Source organism: Bison bison, unplaced genomic scaffold (genome assembly GCF_000754665.1).
Source record: "Bison bison bison isolate TAMUID 2011002044 unplaced genomic scaffold, Bison_UMD1.0 scf7180017864135, whole genome shotgun sequence".
NCBI classification, from domain to species: domain Eukaryota; kingdom Metazoa; phylum Chordata; class Mammalia; order Artiodactyla; family Bovidae; genus Bison; species Bison bison.
In genome coordinates this window covers 1811171-1832848 of record NW_011494707.1, presented here as the reverse complement: position 1 = coordinate 1832848, position 21678 = coordinate 1811171, and the positions used below count along the sequence as shown (strand labels likewise).

The 21678-nt window shown below is 42.2% G+C and overlaps 1 protein-coding gene across 1 annotated transcript in view; it reads right to left on the bottom strand.

Moving 5' to 3' along the window:
* Positions 1 to 5559: 5559 nt before the first annotated feature.
* The window catches only part of LOC104988541, a 41510-nt gene continuing 25391 nt past the window's right edge, over positions 5560 to 21678 (bottom strand). The window contains exons 8-18 of the mRNA XM_010839900.1: positions 21208 to 21255; positions 21001 to 21047; positions 20855 to 20904; positions 20108 to 20325; positions 19744 to 19994; positions 16307 to 16441; positions 13421 to 13559; positions 11978 to 12031; positions 11635 to 11715; positions 8869 to 9138; positions 5560 to 7058 (exon numbers count right to left, since the gene is read on the bottom strand). Coding sequence (XP_010838202.1) covers positions 7039 to 7058; positions 8869 to 9138; positions 11635 to 11715; positions 11978 to 12031; positions 13421 to 13559; positions 16307 to 16441; positions 19744 to 19994; positions 20108 to 20325; positions 20855 to 20904; positions 21001 to 21047; positions 21208 to 21255 — 1313 coding nt within the window. The 3' untranslated portion in view covers positions 5560 to 7038. The remainder of the gene's footprint in view (positions 7059 to 8868; positions 9139 to 11634; positions 11716 to 11977; positions 12032 to 13420; positions 13560 to 16306; positions 16442 to 19743; positions 19995 to 20107; positions 20326 to 20854; positions 20905 to 21000; positions 21048 to 21207; positions 21256 to 21678) is intronic.

The following is a 21678-nucleotide window of genomic DNA, read 5'->3' as shown; positions in this document are numbered from 1 at the left end:
GGAGTGGGTTGCCATTTCCTTCTCCAGGGGATCTTCCCGACCCAGGGAGTGAACCCGGGTCTCCCACCTTGCAGGCAGATGCTTTAACCTCTGAGCCACCAGGGATACACTAGACCACCAGGGAAGTCCTTTAATCTCATATTTTAAAGAGAGCCTCATAAGCCTGATCTATTTTAATTCTGAGGCCATTTGAGTGAAGTTACAGCCTGTGAGTATATACTTTATTATTTTTGTTCAACATCTGACTCTAAAACACATAAAAATGTTTTTCCCTATTAACCACAGCTCAGTAACATACTGTGCATTAGCCAAATACATAATAACATCCTCCAACTGGGAAAAACATCATTAAGAGGCTTTCTAGTTACATTATTCTAATTTTTGTGACCCCTTGGTCTCTCAGGGGAGAACTGTTTCTAAATTACAATAAGAAAAACTCTCCCTTTGCTTTAAATTATATAGAACTCCTGCCCAAACCACATGGATAATAGCCTTGCTCTGGCTTGAGAAATGTGCTTTTTAATTCTTTAAACAATGAGAATTTTAAAAGATTTACCTGATGGAATACCATGTAATTTTCGAACTCTGTTAATCACATTCCTCCTTAATATGAAAAGGCCATAAAGAATGGACTATTCAGAGTCCGCCCCTGTCCCCCCTCTCTTTTCTCAGGTGAGTCCTCCCCTCAGAACTCAATTCGTATCCCAGTGAATAGGGAGGGGAGTGTATATGGCCACCCCAGGTCCTCACCTGTGGAGAGACGTACTCGTTTTTCAGAGTCTCCCCCCCCCCCAAATTGATGTACAATCGGATAGAAATCATCAAGCTAAGATCCCATCACATGCCTCCTCTTCTTTAGGGACTCCTCCTCAAGCTTGGATGGCTAGCAGGTAATTCACAGATAGGAGTTTCTTGCCTCTGAGTACTAGGTTTGGGGTGGCTGGCTTTGATCATGGCAAGAGCTCAGTGGCTTTGATGGACTGGCACCATTGAGTTGCCCGTATCCCATCCCAGCCCCTCCTTGGAATGGCAAGGTTGTCTGGCCGGTTGTCTGTGCCTGGAAATGAGGACAGGCAAGACTGTCAACTGTGCTATAGACTGGGTTTATACAAAGGATCACAGGTATCTCCTTGGTTCCAGAAATTGCCATGACATATCCTTCAAAAACATTACCAGCCCAAGAAACATCTTTACAACAAAGTCCATTCTTCACTTCAAAACTTGACCAGTTTTCTGGTTTTTCTCATTTAAGCCTAGTCTGCCATTTACAACTTGTATGATGTGACCATGTTGTTCTAACCTCTCCTTACCCATTTTCTCTTCTAAAAAGTGAAGATAGGGACTTCTCTGGTGGTCCAATGGTTAGGGCTCTGTGCTTCCACTGCCGGGGCTACCAGTTCAGTCCCTGGTCAGGGAACTATGATCCTGTAAGCTGTGTGGCACATGACCCCTAAAAAGTGAAGATAATACTAGAACCTACCTCAAAGGATCAGATCAAGGGTTACATGGAGCGACTCCTTCAAAGCATTACCAGTGCACCTGGCATGTAATATGTACACAATAAATAGAAGCAATTTTTGATTATGATTATTAGCCCTTAGGTTTGGTGATGGGCCAAATGGGTTTGCTCTTTGCTACTATTTTCATCTGTGAAATTCAGAAAACTGTAGCCCTATTTCACAGCACTATTGTGAGGACTGAATGACTCAGTACAGTGCTGGCCTCTAGTCTGCACTCAACATCAAGGTTTTAAAATTGTTAGATCATTTGCTTGAAGACCTCAGTGATGCCTTGTCCTGCCAGGGCAGTTGCCCACTAGGGGCATTCAAGCAGAGGAGACTGTCTGGCCAAGACACGATGGCAAACAAGCAGGGTTCTGCCTTCTCAGAGCAGAGGGTGGGGAACAAGGTAACTTAGGAAGACTGAGGGCCCTCCTAAAAATAGGCCTCGGATCTAGCTTATTAGAGAAATTTGATAACAGATCACTTTTTTAAAAGGAAATAAGAATGACTGAATCTGAGAATTAACATAAAAAAACAGCTGACAGAGGCCCCACTGAAGGCCCAGAGCTTTGGGGAAAAGGGGTCAGTTCTGCGGAGAGATCTGGCCAGAGAGCCACAGGTGGGTGTGTTACAACTCAGAGATGCACAAGGGCCTTAGACACCCTAATGGGGAAAGAAAGCCTGGGAGTCAAAAGGGGAGAACACCAGCTTTGTCTAAAGCCAGAAGGGACAGAGGCCAGAAGTCCCTGTGGCTGTGTCACCTGGGCCACGCAGTTGTCCCTGTTTGAGGACTAAACGGTTGGTTCCAGCTAGCGTAACTGTGGCTTCCTGTTTTAAGGCAAAGTGCATCTACAATACTGCCATGGACTGAACGTCTGCATCACATATGGAACCCCCGATCCCCAGTGTGACGGTATCAGGGGTGGGGCCTTTAGGAGGTTAGGTCATAGTGGGATTAGTGCCCTTGGTGGCTCAGACAGTAAAGCGTCTGTCTACAATGCAGGAGACCCGGGTTCAATCCCTGGGTCAGGAAGATCCCCTGGAGAAGGAAACGGCAATCCACTCCAGTACTATTGCCTGGAAAATCCCATGGACAGAGGAGCTTGGTAGGCTACAGTCCATGGGGTCACAAAAGTTGGACACGACTGAGCGACTTCACTTCACTTCAAGAAGAGACTCTGAAGGGACTTCCCTAGTGGTCCAGTGGTTAAGCCTCCGCCTTCCAATGCAGAGGGCACAGGTTGGATCCCTAGTCAGGGAATTAAGATCCCATGTGACTTGCAGTGTGGCAAAAGGAAAAAAAAAAGGGGGGGGGGGCTTGTGTTAATAAATTAAAAAAAAAAATAAGAGACTTGGAGAGGTCTCCCCCAACCCCAATGTGAGGACACAGTAATAAGGTGACCTGCTGCAAATCTGGGAAAATTTTCACCAGACACCAAATCCACCAGCAGCCTGATCTTGGACTTCCCAACTTCCAGAACTTTGAGGAACACACTTCTGTTGTTTAAGCCATTCAGTCTGTGGTATTTTGTTGTAGCAGTCTGAGCTGACTGAGAAAACTTTTAAATAAGGAAGAAAGTCCAACCATATTTTTCAAAAATTGAATTGTATCAGCTTTTCAGTTGACATGTACTAGGTCAGAACAACTCAAAACTTTTAGTTATTTGTATGTATCTTTTAGTATGATATTAAAATTATGAGTATAAATTATGACATCAATGTAATATCAGAGACAATACACTCAAGTAACTTTTTTCTAGAAGCAACAGGACTAATGCTTACTCAGTGCTTACTACGTACCAAGAGTGTTTCTACAAGTGTTTATACCACAAATGTACAGAATCCTCTCAAAAACCCTGTGAGGAGGCACCATTGCCTTCCCCTTTTTATGGATGAGGAAATAAAGCAAGGGACCATAGAGGCTTACTCAGTAAGTAGTAAACGCTGGGATCTGAGCCCAGGCAGCCTGGTTCTGGCCTGTGCTGGCAACCTTACCCTTTGCTTCTCATAATCAGGTCACAGGCTTCCCCGGTCACTCAGTGGTAAAGAATCTGTCTGCAATGCAGAAGCCACAGGAGACATGGGTTCGATCCCTGGGTCAGGAAGATCCCCTGGAGAAGGAAATGGCAACCCACTCCAGTATTCTTGCCTGGGAAATCCCATGGACAGAGGAGTCTGGTGGGCTGCAGTCCATAGGGTCGCAAAAGAGCTAGACACAACTTAGCAACTAAACAATAATTCAGGTCACAGTAAGTCATCATAACCATGCAAAAAGCATCAAAGTTACTTATGCTTCTCTCTCCCTCACTACACTGTGAGAGAAGCAAGTACAGGAAAGGTCGTGTCACTCACTCATGTATTTGTGTACTTAGGCCCTGGCACTTAAAAATGGTAGAGAGAAAAAGGCAAATTTTCATGAGTTCCCACATTTCTCATTTTTAATCTATGAATAAATAAGAAGGTCTTTTAAAAATCAAATCATTTCCAATCACATGAAAAAATTATAAAATGCATATGTTCCCTTGGCTCAAAACAATTATACCTGCTCAGAATGGGAGAACACCCGTAAAAGTCACCAAGGCTCTTCCTAGTTTTGGATTCCTGGCTTAAAACAAAGGTCTATTTCTTGCTTGAGGAACAGACTCACTGTGGATAGGCTGGGGGCTCTGCTCTGCTGTTCTCTTCCAGAACCCGGGCTGATGGAGCATCAGCTGTCACATGCTCTGGGTGGATGATTTAAGTAATTGACATATCTATGGTCTGGGATTCTGTGGTCCATCAGGAGCAATGTGCCACAGAAGTATTACCAGTGAACTGGAAATGGGGTTATTTCCCACTGAAGATGTCATAGATACAAGCTACGAGAGACCCAGTCATCTCAATGGCAGTCATCTCAATGGTTGGTTCACACACTGCTCAACAGGAGCCAGTCAGGGGTCCAGCAGGGCGCCTCAACAACCCTGCATCAGCCCTCAGTAACCCCCCAAACCAGAGCAGTGCCACTTCCGAATGTTTCACCAATGCAGCTTCCAGGTGGACTTCCTTTCACAAAAGGCTCCTCCAGCTAAAGAAAACATGGAACTCATCCAAGCCCCTCCCTGCAGTTTTTATGTCACAAAACCATCTTTTAGATTTCCCAACTTGCTTGAAAACAAAACACGCTATAAATGCACAGATAAGACCCCCTTCTAAAAATGAAACTCATGTCAAAGGTTAAAGCACACAGCAAGAATGGACTTCTGCAGAATAAAGATGGCAGCCTAACTCCAGGCTGCTTAACTAGGAATTTACAACATGATTGGAGTAAATTGCATGAGTCCTCTGGAGGCTCCAGGCTGGAGGTCTCAGTTAAAAAAAGCAGGAAGAATGTCAGAACTCTGCACTCAGTATTCTACCCCAGGGCCTCTGTTAAGTAGCAGCAGCCACAGAACCATTATCAGAAATGCTCAAACCCCGGTGTGTAGGCTGGAAGATATGTAATCCCAGCAGTCGGGATCTCTGCCTTCAGCAAGCAGCAGGCTGCTTCACCCTGAGGACTTCCAGCAATGGCAATAGGCTGGACCAACTGCTGAAAACAACCATCCTCATGAGAACACACTTCAATTCAGCAAAGATGGTGTCCTCTTTAGAAAAGGGAGTGAAAACACTTCCACTTGACAAAGCAGGGGAGAAAGCCTGTCCCCTAAAGCACCCCCCAAAATAACAAAACATGTCCCAAATGTGCAGGAAAATCCTGTTACAGAGACACACAGGTAAGGAGCTCATTATGAAAACACCTGGTTTTAAATATAAACGTACCTTCCCATGCACAGGTGGGAGAACACTCATTCCTGGAGTCATTCCTGGAGGGAGAAGGGTTATGGGATGTGGGGGTGCTTCTGAATCTGTGAAAAGTCCTGGGTTAGTTGCCCCTGCTTTACCCTCACTCAGCTTTACTCCAAGAACTGGGTCTGGGAGTAAAACCAACTAATGCCCGAACAGCCAAGATAATAACAATCAAGGAAGATCATGCTTTAAAAAGTAATGTGTAAGTAAATAATAACACAAAGAAGACATATTTGCACTGTACAGATGCATATTTATTGTTCTTCCCTTTATCCACAGTAAGAAAAAGGCTGGAAAGTGTTAGGAAACCAGCTTATATACAAAGCACCTCTGAAATTATGATTTTCTTTGGAAAACAACTTAAAAAAAATAATAAACACTTAAAAAATTCAAGACCTTTTAAGTATTTTACACTTCTGAATGTTAAAACTCCATGTGTTTCCTGAAATATAGAGCAATTAAAAATAAAAACTCATAAAGTGACACTGATTTGAATTCCACTGGATCCCTGATCATTAATAATATCAATACGTTCTTCCCTATAAAATGAATTTGTTCTTCACAGGCAAAGCTATAAAGTATGTTTCTCTGATTAATTCATTAAGATTGAATTTACTCTCCAGCTACTGTCAACAGGAGACTAATGGTAATTTATAGTTTCTTCAAATAAGTTAACAAAACATACCCAAAATGTTAATCACCACACGCATGATTCTGGGAGAGCGACAATATCCATACATATTAAAAAAAAACAAAGATTTCACCCATTAACAAGAGCCAATATGGCCCATGATTCCCTGGGGCAAGTCCTCTTCGAGAAGAGATGACAATGTTCCTTGGTCCTGACTAAGGCCATTTCTAAGTGGCATTCCCGCACTGCCCGCCCCCCACAACCCTCCCAGAAGTAAACAATCCAGGGTCAAGGTCAAGAAATGCAGTGTTTGGTGATTTCAGAAGGTTGATGAAATCTGCAGGGACTCTGACGATGGACCCAGGTGAACTTCCCCAGTGAGATGAGGCCACCACCTGCGAGTGTTTGCACCAACACGGATGGGGAGAGGATTCTAATCCTTTCTAATGACCCTTGGGCCAGGTAACATGATTGATTTAATGGTTTAACAGACCACCAGCCAGACTGGTTAGTAATAAGACACGGAAATCACACCTCACATAAAAAGACATACTGGACCCGGCAGCACATGGGTATCTGACTGTGTGGGAGCTAAAAGAACAGGAACCTCTCTTTATCATTAATGACATGAGGAAAAAAAGCTAAGTGAAATTGGTGCAATTTAAGTACTCCACCACTTAATTGCTAAAAAGAAATGTTCCAAACGCTTGATATGAATTTCATAGTTCACAGACTCCAGTAGGAAAATTACCACATTTCTCGCCTGACTGCTGTTGAGTCATTTTAGGCACCCTTTATAAGTGTATGTGTTTGGGTGGGGAAGCCGGGTGGGATGGTGAGAGTGGAAGGTACAAAAAAAAAATTCTTGATATTGTAGAGGTTTTTTTTCCTTCCTCAAGGTTTCCAAATATTTCACATTCCCTTTGCCCCTGAATAATGTGAGCTGCAAGCGGTCTATGAAAGGAGCTGCTTCCACAGGCTGTGTAGCTCTAGGTCCCGAAGTCTGTGCCTTATTACCACGGAGACAGTCTTTGAAGGCAGAGTTCCTGAGGCTTCCTCTTCCAGCTCATCTTTCAAACCTCACGTTTCCTGTAAGAAGCCTAACAAGGGAGAGAAACGAATTCAGGGATTCATTGTTGTGGGGAAAGAGCACATGCGTTTAAAGAAAGTCACTTGTCCGTTTAAAAAAGGAACTGCTAGAGTGGCTGGGTTTTCCTGAGATGAAGATAAACCAGTGCAATTTTTTAAGGCTGCAGTTATAAGACACTAAAATGCCCTGATAAAGACACAAAATTCAGCCAATCACCCAGATACTTTGACTACAGGAGGGCAGAAAACACTGGAAAATTTCTGGCTTTTTGTTCGTCTGTAACTTATTGAAGATTTTTCTCCTATTCAATGACAAATTGGACTAGTAAGCTTTTATGATACATTTCACTGCCAAAAAATGTCACAAATCCTTATTCAGCTTTATGTGGCGCCAAGTTAGGCGTCTAGCGAAGTCAAGAGCAGATAAAAACAAAACAACCACTCATTCTACAGGATCTGTGAGATGGTCAGATTTCCAAACCTTCCTTTGATGGACGAGGCTATGATTGTTTCCTTATCACAGCAGAGGCCAGTACTGTTGATAGGCAGAAGTGCCTATATGCAAATAGGGAGATTTCCACATGTGGGCCTCAGTGATTTACATAATTTCAACATATTCAAGAAAAAGAAATTTGATATTGAAACTGGCTCTTCTATTGCCTTGCAGCTCTTGCATCCAAACTGGTGGGGGCGTTCAGAAAGTTCACCCTCCACACCTGACATCATCCTGGGCGGTCACCCCAGACTTTAACTTTTCATATAAGCTTTTGGGGTGGCTGACACACTTTTACATTCTTTAAGGAACAAAAAGTCCGAATAGAATTCCAAATAAAAACCTCTCTCTGACTTGCTTCTGAGAAGTAACACAGCATTTGTTAATCATGGTAACAATACATATTAATAAAAATCCAAGTTGTGAATTGGTTTGACCTCGGGTCTAACAATATGCTAAGTCAAGCCACAAAAAAAAGAAGTGCTTCAAAACAAAGGAAGGAACCCTGTGGTTTTCTGGACTGAGACCAGAAACAACTCCCTTTAGCGCTCTGTTCCCATCTTTGCTACTGGAGGCTCACTAGTGCCACCAAGTGGAGCACTGCGTCAATACCACAGGAAGTCTGGAAGGCTCAAGGCTTCCAGTTAGGTCTCCAGTTAAGGACATTATCAATGGACACGAGTTTGAGCAGACTCCAGAAGACAGTGAAAGACAGGGAAGCCCGGCATGCAGCTGCTCATGGGGTCTGCAAGAGTCGGACATGACTGAGCAACTGAACGACAACAAAGGACATTATCTACTCCTGCCGGAGTCTCACTGCCTGAACCTAGAGTTTTATATGCATTATCTCTTTTCATTCTCACAAGAGACCTAGGACATTGGGAGTTTCACATCCATTTGACAGATGAGAATATAGAGGCTTTATGCGAGGTAAGGAATTTGCTTAGTCATAGATATATTACACAACACAGGGAATATAGCCAATATTTTATAACTGTAAATAGAATATAACCTGTAAAAATTGTGAAACACTACATTGTACACCTGTACCTTACTGTATATATCAAGTATACTTCAATTAAAAAAAAAAAACAAATCTGCTTGGTCACAAACCTAGCCAGCACTTGAGACGGTATTCAAATGCTTCCTCTGATGCCACACGTGAATCATCTTTACTTAGATTATGACCCACATGCTTACCGCAGAGCATTTGCGCAATCTTCTGAACCTGAGCTTAGACGTGACTAACACCTTCTAGAGTATAAATTTGCTATTTGCAAAGACACAGCTTGACCCCAAGTAAATGACTAAGATAATTTTCTGCTTACCTCTCAGCACATCTTGGACTTCAACTGAATCAACATTTTTTAAGCAGTTACATAAATTCTGAGCTGTGGCATTATTCTGCTCCTTTTCTTGCCACTTCTTCAGCATCTTAAATTTACTGATCGTAACATTGTCTTCCTTCTCCCGGATAGCATCGATTTCGCTAATATTCAGCTTCAGGTTGGCAATAGCAATCTTTAACCACTCCTTCCCCAGCTTCTCAGCAAGGTTAAACAACTGCGTGTCTGTTAGGGTTTTAGTCTTCACCCCATCTAAAAGCACATGAAGAATTCAGCAGTTCCTCTCAACACTTCATTTATAGTCATTGACAATGAAAATGTATTCTCTTTATATAAAAAAGATACCATGATTTGAAACTTTAACTGCTTTTAAAATAAATTTAAGTGCCAAAAAAGTCCCTGCTTTCCAAACTATTAGAAGAACCAAAGGGAATGATTACACATAAGGTTGAACTGGGATATAATGCTCACAAGGATAATTCAGTGATTCAGGGAATGAAATTGTTTTACAAAGCTGCACAAATTAGGCTGGAGGGAAAAAAAAATCAGGCATCAAAAATAATTTACGTGGCTCAAAAAGAAAAATATACATTTCCCCTTGCCCATCTCTGCATCTTCACATACAAAGTGCTACCTTTAGTAGTCACTAAAGAGGGCAGCAAGAGATATTAACTGCAGTCTCCATTCTGCCATCTCCTGGCATTAGGGGGAAGAGCATATTCCACAGAAAAGTCAGGGGCACAGTGTCTGTAATATCAGTATCTGTTGTTCACTAAGAAACCATGTCATCATTCTGGAAGGGATTATGTTTACCAACACAAACCAGTGCCTCAATACAAAATACCAGCCCCAGCTGGGTTTTCTATGCTCACACTTTTCAGATGGTTGTGCTATGATGCAGCAAAGCTCACCAGCTGTAGAGTCTCATTAAGGATCCTCCAGGCCTTACAAACCCTGGAGGTGCCATGAGAAGAGTGTGAGGAAGAATCCTTCCTGCCCCTCCTCCAGAACCATAACACTTTGCTCATCTAGAGCCAATAGTCTAATGAAGGGAACCTAACATTTCTATTGAACCCTAACCCCCTTAACTCAAGAATGGTTTCTAAAGGATGGCCACTGCCCTCTAGTGGTCTTCTAATGCATGTGGCTTGTGTTCCTCTCTAAAACTACTACAAGAGAAACCACACAGGGAATCCATCCATCAAAGATTCAAGTTCTCAGGATCATCTCCAAACATACTGTGTCAGATTCTATATCTAAATTTTAACAAGATCTCAAAGTGACTCAGAGTTAAGAGATGACTATATTTTAAAAAGCAATATGGTGATATGCTGAGCCTCAAACTATCAGGATAGTGACTCAGTATCTTTAAAAATGTTGTGAAAATACCTAAACAAAAGTAAATCATTATTAATTTATTTGCTACCACATTGTCAACTCTAAAAAGGCTGGAAATCCTTAATTTTCTAGGTAGTATTTGATCATTTTATTCTATGTCTAGCTACTTGTTCTTGGAGCTAATTTTAAATAGCCAAATAACTGCAAAAAAGGAAAAAATTTTCCTATGTGTCCCATTCAGTTATAAGTGAATAATTTTTGAGGATCTAATATACAACATGATGACTACAGTTAATAATAAATACTATGCTGTACTCTTGAGATTTGCTAAGAGAAGGCCTTATGAGTTCTACCATCAAAAAAAAAAAAGGTGGCTGTGTGAGGTGATAGATGTGCTAATTCATTCGATTGGTAAATATTTCACAATGTATGCTTACATCAAAGCATCCCATTGTGTACTTACATACAGTTTTTATTCGTCAACTATATCTCAATAAAATTGAAAGAATACGTATCCCAATTTGGTTAGGTTTTAAAAATAATTCCAGAGCCTCATTTATTTTGATGTTCATTTAATAGAAATAATAAACAATTCTCTAGTGACAAACAGTAAAATCAGACATACACCATCCTCTTCAACTCCAAGCGGATAACATCTTATTTTAGTCTATAGAGTTTATCTGCTTTTAGATTCACACCTTCTTACAATAATAAAAGGTATTTTGATGAAAGGGTTCATCTACATGAGGCCCCCAAAGCCTTAAGATCTTGTCTTGTGTAATTTGAGTCTGGGTTTTTTAACTTCAATTTGTGAATTCAGTTTGGACTTGAATTTTGAGGTACATACTCCATCTTCTGGCTCCTTGGAGTACTGTTGTTAAGTGCTTAAATCTCTACTGTATTTTTGCAGCTACCAAGCCTTGGTCTCTGCCATTTAAATGGAAGAAATTAACTTGACCTTTATCTCTAATAATTGAGCTGGTGGCTTCCTCCCCGCAAAGATAGTGAATAACTGGGAAGCCAGTGAATGCACACACGGACATTCACTATTCACTTCTTCAGTGAACGCTCTTTATCTTCTACATTAGAGGCCGCAGGCTCAGTGCTGTAGGAAGTGCAGAGATGGACAAGCCGCGGCCACTGACCCTACAGGCTGCAAGACCTTCCCTTGACCCCACTTCTACTTTCACCAAGTGCACGGGAGGAGGAGGCAGTCAAGGTGGAAAAGTAGGCTGGGGCAGACCACCTAGGACCTTTATCCAGGCCCGAGAAGCTTGGACCCAGGGGGACAGCAGGCACACCTGGGATATGGCTCCAGGAAGACTGACCCAAGGAGAACATGTGTCAGATGAACGTCCTGGGGGAGACCAGAGGAAGCGACTGAGAGCCACAGAGGACATGTTTACAAACCTGAACTGTCAATCTGCTTCATTCTTTTATCATAGACCATCTCATCAGGTAAGCTGCTACTCATTTTTCGTCGCCTGTTACCTTTAAAAAAAAAAAAAAACAACAAATTGGCTTTCCCTTATGGTTTTATTATCCACCCATCTTTAAGCTGAACTTTTAAAAAATCATTTTAAAATCATCATTCTGACAGAACAAATTAAAAAAGGATTCAAAGCTCATTCAGATAATTAAGAGTTATGGAACACTTAACAGATCCTGAACATTACTGGATTTGCAAAGCAGAATGAAAATTCTAGTGGATGGAAGGAAGAGACGAGTTTAATGTCCACTTACAAGCACTTACCACTTGTGCTGCTTTTTGAAATGTTCTGGTTCTGATGATGCTGAACCCAGTCACCTGTTAAGGTACAATAAGCAGCAGTTGGAAAAGTGGTATGAAATTGGAATTAAAGCATCGATGTGTGAAAGCACGTGAAGCTCTAGGGTTTTGGTAATCTCTCTCAAATTCAAATGCGGGTTTTAACTTGGTATGTATGCAAATACCCTGAGCTTGAACTCCTTCCAGCATGTCTGGTGGGACCAGTGTCTCCCATATTTCAGTCATCTGCACACTGCTGGCATGGTATCTGCCACACCCAGAGGTCAGGTGAAATGTCATTCCTTCCGTATTTCTCTAAATCTAAAACTACTATAAATAGAACATTGACATCATGTGCCATATGGAGAAGGAAGCCTTAAACATTTTTAAAAAATAAATAACATCTTTAAATTTTAAGTGTATTTATATGTACCCCACTCCAGTATTCTTGACTGGAGAATTCCATGGACAGAGGAGTCTGGTGGTCTACAGTCCATGGGGTCACAAAAAGTCAGACATGGCTAAGCGACTAACACACACACACGCACAAATCGTAAAAGAATCTCATATATGTATTATCATTATATATACTTAGTGGGTTCTTTGCAGAAACTTCATTATGATTTGACACCACCTGCCCCATGAGTTCAGCCCTGCTCTAACAGATGCCTACATGTTGGGCAGGCCTTCCACAGGTCGCTTGAGTGAAAACATCTTATGAGTGATGGGCAATTTCTGTTCATCGTTAGGATAGGCCTCCCCAAAATAATAGAAACCAGAACCATCTTATGAGGCAGAATATTATTAAATAAGTTTTAAAAAGAGTCTTAAAAGGTGGTCTTTAAAACTGCAAAGAGACTTAGTCTGGAAGAACATCTGTTATTCAGGTTGCTACATATTAAATATCTTTATTACTGAGGCATTTGCTATGATTAAAAAGTAACATCTTTCAGGTTCACTTATTTGAGCAAATTAAATAATACAATCCCCAATACAGAATCCCAAAACTAGGACTCCTCTGGGTAAGTAACTGTAGTTTGGATAAAAGGGCCTGTTTCAAACTGGCTAATTTAAGGGTATAATATTGAGAACAGGAATCACACCTATACAAAAGCTTCCGGCTTAACCTAGGACAGAATCCCAAATGGATTAGATTGGGTTTTATTTCTGGAGTAGAAAGCCTCAATAGCAAATATGGGCTCTGTGCACCTGCTGAGTGTGGGGATTTGACGGTGGGGGCCTGAGAACCAGAGCCGGCACGTCTGTCCCAAGAACTGGGGCCTCTGCTTCTCTTAATCAAATTTTTTGATGTTATGATGATGGGACAGATGAGTACTCTATTTGCTTTCCACCCGAGCCACTCCCCCCAACCCTCCCCAACCCCCCACCTGCCAAACAGAGTTTTAATTCAAGATACAAGATACTCACACTCTCTCAGTTTTGCTTTCCATACAATTTCCTCAGAATCCATTTCAACCAAGAGTAATTTAAACTCCACTGGTTGCTCCAGATACACTTCAATATAACTTTTCAATTTTAAAAGTGAACCATCCACAAATTCAATTTCCTTAAAAAAAAAAAGTGGTTTTCTTAAATTTACAAGTTGCATTAATTAACAACATAAAACGTCAGATAAGGAATAAAGGCAATGAGAAGGGTTAGTGCTTCAGTGGACACCCACTGAAATTCTGACCTTGTAAATCCACTCCTTAACCACACCTCCTCTCACTCTCCCGCTTTCAGCCCCTCCTTACTCTTAGTCAGAACTGTTTTCCACCTCATTGAAGCTTCTAGTCCCATGGCCCTTGCTTTCCAAAGTGTAACTTTTCGGCCCTTTCCTGACTTCCAACATTTCATGTTCCCCAAATGGAACCTGTGCTCAACCATCAGCCACCCTCTCCCAGGTGCTTTAAGCTCCTCAGCACCTTTCTCTTAGATCATTCTCTGATCTGTCCAACTGATTTCACATTTACAGAACTACGTGCAGTGTTGTGTCCACATTCCCTCATTGAACACCACCTTCCCCCAACAAATCCTTTTATCACTATTTTATGCATAAAGGATCCCAGAGAAGTGAACGAATTTGCCCAAGTCCACATCTAAGTGGTGGAACTGGAATTGGAATTCATGCCTGTGACTCCAAAGTCTGAGCTCTTAACCACTATTCAGACTGTCTCCTGGCTTCCCGTGCCTCTGCTTCTCTCCAGACTGGCTAGCAAGAAATACATCTTAAAAAAAACATCAGTGAACTGCACTGGCGGTCACCATCACAAACTAATGCTCTTAGTCTGTTCCTCTTCCTTTCTGTTCCAAGTCACTAGTATTATCCTCCTAACCTTCCAAGGGCCAGTCACCAAGGTCTACAAAGCTGAGACAGCAGCTCCCCTAACTCCACTCTCCTAAATCCCTCCAGGTTCATTTCCCCAGAACTCTCCTGGGGCTCAGCCCAGCTGCAGGGTCCCGTGCCCTCCTTAAGCACCTGGGGCCACCTCTCCCAGGACAGCCTGGGAAAGCTCGTCTCTCCCAGGGAATCCGTCACCCTTCAAGCCCAGAGCCAACAGCACCCACGAGAAAGCCTTCCTGGAAACCCACCGCACTTGGTCCTCGTCTCTAAAGGAACACCACGTTATAGTAACATTATTTCTCTACATGAATGGAGCATTTCCCGCACCACACTGGCATCTTTGAGGGAAAAGACTGTGCCTTACTTATTTTTTAATTTTTAGCTCTTATCAGGCTGGCTGGTAATAGGCACATTGATGTCAGTTAAACAAATCATTAATGGTATAAAACTAATAAGACACCTTATATTTACACGGAGTTTTACAACTCTCAGGAGTGCCCCAAACCATTACTTTATATGATCCTTACAGCAATCTTGGGAGATTATCCCCATTTTATAGGCCAGAAATTTGGTTAAGAGGGAGCCCACAGTTAGTGACAGTCTATGCACTAACTACATGACTAACCACGACTAGAATGCAGACTGTTTAAAGCCCTCTAGCTATCAACATCTTTTGTAAGAAACAACTCCTGGGATCCCCTCGGTCTCTTTCTGGGAACAGCCACCCATTCAATATGTATTCTTCCCTCTCCTAGTGGTTCTTAACCTTGGCAGCACATTATAGTCACCGTGGGAGCTTTAACAAGTCCAATGCCTGGGCCATTCCCAGACCAATTAAGTCAGCATCTCTGGAGGTGGGACCCAGGCCACCGAATTTTTTTTTTAAGCTCCCCAGGGAAATTCACACTCAAAAGCACACCCTTCTCATTTAGTCCCACCGCCCAGACAAGGCTGCAGTTTGAGTCTTATGAGTCTCTTGATGTGCCACCTGCTGGGACCTGATGCGTGTGGAAGGGATGAAAATCAACCTCTCAGATCCCAGTGGGGAGATGGTAGCTTCAGGAGCCAAGGTAGTCGAAGCCGTGGGCAAGCTCTGCTCACATGTGTGGCTGGGCAGAGCGCCCGCCTGCTTTGCACACTGGTTTCCTCAGCCGTGTTACTGTATGGCTCAAATGGTTCAAAGCTTGTGCAGAAATGCTTTGAAACTGAAAAGGAAGGCTGTCCTGATCAACCTGATTGCTTCTACAGGGCACAAGGCCCTGATAATACCAACATGATAAAACAACGCAATATGGACCATTGCCTTTAGCTCTCTTGCCTCCCACTTTTAATTTAATGGAAAAAAAACATGTTTTCAACTTTTCATAAACTGCAAAACAGACAAAGGAGGTAGACAAAAGGAATTTCCATGCAGATGTCCAGACTAGATAAGCTATGGCATACACCCAGGGCACATAATGAAAATAAACTTTAAAAATAACTAAGTCATTTCCGACAAGCCAAAATCGCTTACAAGTGTCATGGTGTGTACAGTGAATGCTTCAAATCTAACAATTTATTCCCATAACTACTTTTCAAACGCCTTCCAGTGGGAAAAGCCCAATATCCTTTGTTAGCAACTCTTTTCCATTAACCTTTAATGCTTTGCATGACTTAAACTTAAGTTTTGTATTCCTTTGAAGCTAAAATTATTTTAATAACTTAATTTAAAATGCAAGAAAACTGAAAACCTTTTCAAAGGGAAAGAGAAATGAAGAGTCTACTTTTTTGATGACTGCAGATGAACCCTGAAATTCAACAGCATCTTTGGAATAAACTGCAAGTTTAACAAAACAACTGCTTTCTTAGACACTGGGAAATAAAAAAGGAGAACAAAATGCATTATTTTTAAATATCTTCAAAATGCTGTATCTAAGAAATCTACACGCTCCCCACACTGCTATGCCAAGTTGATTTTTTACAGTGTCTACCTCTGGGGTGATCTCAGCTTCTGGCTCACTGATCAGCCTGTACTTCTTCCCATTCTGCAGCAACTTCTGGCAAACCGGAGGCTTGTCGATTTTCATGAATTTCTTAGAGGAGTGCTTTACAGACTTGGAAATATCCTAAAGGTGGAAATAGGTCTGGGTTTTGAAATCCATCACCAACAACTGTGAGAGTCGAAGTCAAGAACCGGGCAGTGCGTGTGCCAGCTGTATTATTTTCACGTCCTCCTACAGACATGACGGCCAGGGAGGATGTCCCACAGTGATCACAAGGGGTAAAGGCCCAGAAGTTGAGACACCTTTGTTCTACGCATCGGTCACGTAGCCCAACTTCTTCCCAAAAAAACACTACAGCCAGAAGTGTCACTTACACCCTGTGTGGCACCACCAATTTGCTTCTGAAGGGTCTGAGAACATTACGTGAGCACTTGCACTACACATGGGCACTAATTCCATGCCCATCATGTGAACAGAGAGCACCTCTTTTACTAGAAGTGGTTCCAGCTGACTCAAAGTTTGTCTCTGCCCAACACTTGATATGTCCCCATCCTTGCTGTCATTAACTCTCTTTCTGATGTGGCCCTAGAGGGGACTCCGATTTTACATGTCTTGTTCCAATGCCCCCCAAGAGGTGAATGTAATCTCTGGCCCAAGCTCCCTTGGTAAAGTAGCTGTATGGCTGAATATGAAATTTAGGTTTCTTGAAACAGAGTTCAAGGAAATCTTTTCCTACACAGGAAAAAAAAAATCAACTGGAGAAGGTATAAAAATAAAACACTAGCCAGGAAGGATATCCTGCCTTCCCCATGCCACGCTCTCCATTGTCCTGATGGCAGCCTTCTCCACATCTGCTGATGTAATCAGCTCCTGACCCCAGCTTCCCAGGAAGTCTGGATAATGCTCTTTCAGTTAACTGAATTTACTTTTAAAATATAAGGTTCATTAAATAATAGTGCTTTTTCCAAATCTATACTAATTCTACTTTACATGTATGTGTGTTCAGTCGCTCAGTCATATCCAACTCTTTGTGACCCTATGGGCTATAGTCCACCAGGCTCCTCTGTCCATGGGATTTTCTAAGCAAGAATACTGGAGTGGGTTGCCATTTCCTCCTCCAAGAATTATACTTTAGGTGCAGTTATTTTTATACCACTTTGAAGGCTACTTTCCCAACTGAAAGTATTATCTTTAGTGAGATTACAGGAAGCATATTTTACTTTCTTAGGAGGAAACAAAAAAATCTATTACTTAAAGTTTTTACACTTTAATACATATTGCTAGTTATAATCCATATAACATTTTTAAAGCATGCAAATACTACAACCTAAAACCACTGGGAGTGGGTAGCTTGATATAAATTCTGTAACTCAAATTATAATTCACAAAGTAGTATACTTTACAATAGCTGTGTCGATCACAATAAACTGGAAAATTCTGAAGGAGATGGGAGTACCAGACCACCTGACCTGTCTCTTGGGAAACCTGTATGCAGGTCAGGAAGCAACAGTTAAAACTGGACATGGAACAGACTGGTTCCAAATAGGAAAAGGAGTACGTCAAGGCTGTATATTGTCACCCTGCTTATTTAACTTATATGCAGAGTACATCATGAGAAATGCTGGGTTGGAGGAAGCACAAGCTGGAATCAAGATTGCCGGGAGAAATATCAATAACCTCAGATATGCAGATGACACCACCCTTAGAGCAGAAAGTGAAGAAGAACTAAAGAGCCTCTTGATGAAAGTGAAAGAGGAGAGTGAAAAAGTTGGCTTAAAGCTCAACATTCAGAAAACGAAGATCATGGCATCACTTCATGGCAAACAGATGGGGAAACAGTGGAAACAGTGGCTGACTTTATTTTTCTGGGCTCCAAAATCACTGCAGATGGTGACTGCAGCCATGAAATTAAAAGACGCTTCCTTGGAAGGAAACTTAGGACCAACCTAGACAGCATATTCAAAAGCAGAGACATTACTCTGTCAACAAAGGTCCATCTAGTCGAGGCTATGGTTTTTCCAGTAGTCATGCATGGATGTTGAGAGTTGGACTATAAAGAAGGCTGAGCGCTGAAGAATTGATGCTTTTGAATTGTGGTGTTGGAGAAGACTCTTGAGAGTCCCTTGGACTGCAAGGAGATCCAACCAGTCCATTCTGAAGGAGATCAGTCCTGGGTGTTCATTGGAAGGACTGATGTTGAAGCTGAAACTCCAATACTTTGGCCACCTGATGTGAAGAGCTGACTCATTTGAAAAGACCCTGATGCTGGGAAAGATTGCGGGCAGGAGAAGAACGGGACGACAGAGGATGAGATGGTTGGATGGCATCACCGACTCAATGGACATGGGTTTGGGTAAACTCTGGCAGTTGGTGATGGATAGGGAGGCCTGGCATGCTGCGGTTCATGGGGTTGCAGAGTTAGACACGACTGAGCGACTGAACTGAACTGAATGCTTATTTTTTTTCCACATCTGTTAAACCCTGATTTTGAATCTGAAAGGATAATTTTGAGTCACTGCTTTATCTTTTGTCAGTGTTCCACCCACCTCTAAGTCATTATAACTGTATTGACAGTGAGTCAGGGTATAAAAGGAGATTCAATCCTCTGTTTTCAATGATATAGTTCAGAACCTAGGCTAAACAACATAGATTTATTCTGCATTCTGGCAAACAGGTTCCATTACAAATATCCAAACCCTTCCCCTCAGGTCATTCTACCTTAAACATATTGGGTGCTTCATGAATATTTGCTGCTACAAAACCCAGAATGTTGAACCCATGAACCAAACGTCAACTTTTATCCAAAAAATTACTCTGGAATGAGGTGTGTCTTACTGGCAGAGCTTTAAGCCAAGGAGGAATCTCCAGTCTCCCTACATTTGACCCAAAGACCTGAAATGGCCCCCCAGTGTATCCAGAGCAGGTGCCTCGCCAACTGTAATGTCCCAGTCACCTGGGAATACTAAACAGGGTAGGCTCTGAGTCTGCAGGTCGGGGTGGTGCTGAGATTTGGCATTTTAAGGAGCACCCTTGCTGATGGCAACCAGCCGCTCCTGGTTCCCTGGTCCCCAAGTCACATGTTCAGCAGCAAGGCTGTAGAGAACAGATGGCCTTGGTTGTTCTCCAGGCAACCGTCTCCAAGGCCAGGCCTGCTGGGTCATGCCACACCCACCTCTAGAGAGCTATTTTCCTATCTGCTCTCCTCCCAATGGTGTTCAGGTGTATAACACCCATGCTCCATGGCTCTGAGGACCTGGCACTGATCTTATAACTTCTGTGAGTGAGCATGACATCAGACCCACCATAGGGAGACAATTAAATCAACAGAGACACCCGGATCTTAGATCAACAGACATCACCCAGACCTTGTATAAAGTCTGAACACACAGTATGCAACATTTAGTATTCACTTTCATTGGCCTTACCTTGATGAAGGATTCATTATTGGTTGCTACATACACTCGAAAAGACAAGGACGGGTTATGGTCGATGGCTTTGTACAGAATCACTGCCCCATGGTGGAATACCGTCTCTTCGCTTTGAACAACGGGTCCCACAGGAGAAAGAGAGCTCACACGCCATTTGACGTGGGTTGCAGAATGGTCCACAGTATATTCTAATGAGGCCCCAGTACTTTTAACATGGAAGACTTTGAACGTCATGTTGGCATCTCGGTCTGTCAACACATGAAGCTGAATTAGTGTTCTGGGCATTGCATGTGTTGCACATATACTCTCACACGTCCACACATGCACACGCCAATTAAACTTTTAGCAAACAAATACTCACGACCCAAGCAGAGGGAATGTGGAAACTGAATGGAGGTAAGACAGAGCGGGTCACATTTAACATCAAACAAGGGTCCACCGACGGCCCAGGGCTTCACAATGAGGTCTGAATATTTGCTCCAGGACAAGACGCAATACTTGATATCAACTTTCCTGTTAACCTCAAATATCAGACCAGTCTCCGTGCACTGGTAAGTTCCCTCTCCATCCACCTTCAGCCTGTATTGGATAGATAAGAACACCTGTCAAGTCCTGATGTTTGTTTAGGAGAGGATTTCTTAAAAAAATTTTTTTTAATTCATTTTTTTGTTGTTGTTTAATTTCACTCAAAAGCACTGAGGGAACTCCATGACATTTTGAAGCAGCATCACAATCAAAGGAAACAATCTAACGCTTTCCCTGGTGGCTCAGTAGTAAAGAAGCCTCCTGCCAATGCAAGAGACACAGGTTTGATTTCTGATCCGGGAAGATCCCACCTACCTCGGAGCAACTAAGCCCGTGTGCCACAGAAGAGTAGCCCCCACTCCTCGCAACTAGAGAAAAGCCCACAGCAACAAAGACTCAGCACAGCCAAAACAAATAAATAAAATTATATATATATATATATATAAAGAAAACAATCCAAGAAAGTACATAAAATGTGCGAAGTTAAGTTATGCTGTTTTGTGTTTCCCCAACTTGGGGTTATTTTTACATAGACAGATAAATTACGAATGGTATCATGTCTCCTGTATTCCCAATGACTCACAAAAACTGTCCTCGGGAAAGAAGCCTGGGGGTCACCAGTTCATTGTGTTTCTGGAGAAAAAGCACAGATATAACACATATGTAAATGTCATTTTCTTCAATAAAGCAAATTAAAGAATCATCCTTTATAATTAAAAACATACTTACATTTTCAGCATTACAGTGTTCACAGTGAGATTGGATTTTATTAGATTCTAAATGATAGAGAAAAAAATTTTACTTACAGGAATGTGACTGGCATTTTTGGACAAAATTTTTTTGACAAATATATATGATATGACCATATCACAAAATTCAAAGATATAGGCCCCCTCAAGCAATAATGAGACTATTTTGGAGAATGTAAATTCATACCTGAATTATAATGCTGTGTGGGCAATTCTTTATCCTCCCATTCTTCAACTGTAACAGATATTGTCACACATGTATTGGCATAAGTCAGTCACAGGGTAAATCAGTTAAGCCCCACCCCCCACACCCAGCTTCACAACCAATAGGAACTTTGTGCTAAATCACTTCAGTCGTGTCCAACTCTTTGTGACCCTACAGACTGAGGCCTGCCAGGTTCGCTGTCCGTGGGATTCTCCAGGCAAGAATACTGGAGTGGGTTGTCATTTCCTGCTCCAGAAGATTGTCCCGACCCAGAGATTGAACCTGTGTCTCCTGCACTGCAGGCAGACTCTTTACCTTTAAGCCACCGGGCAAGCCCAACAGGAACCTTAAACGTATATGAAACATCTCTTTGAGTGGATTCGGTGATACATGACACTTTCTGTTTTTGAGTCTCGCTGTAGGTATAAGGCAGCAGTTTCCAAACTTTTTGGC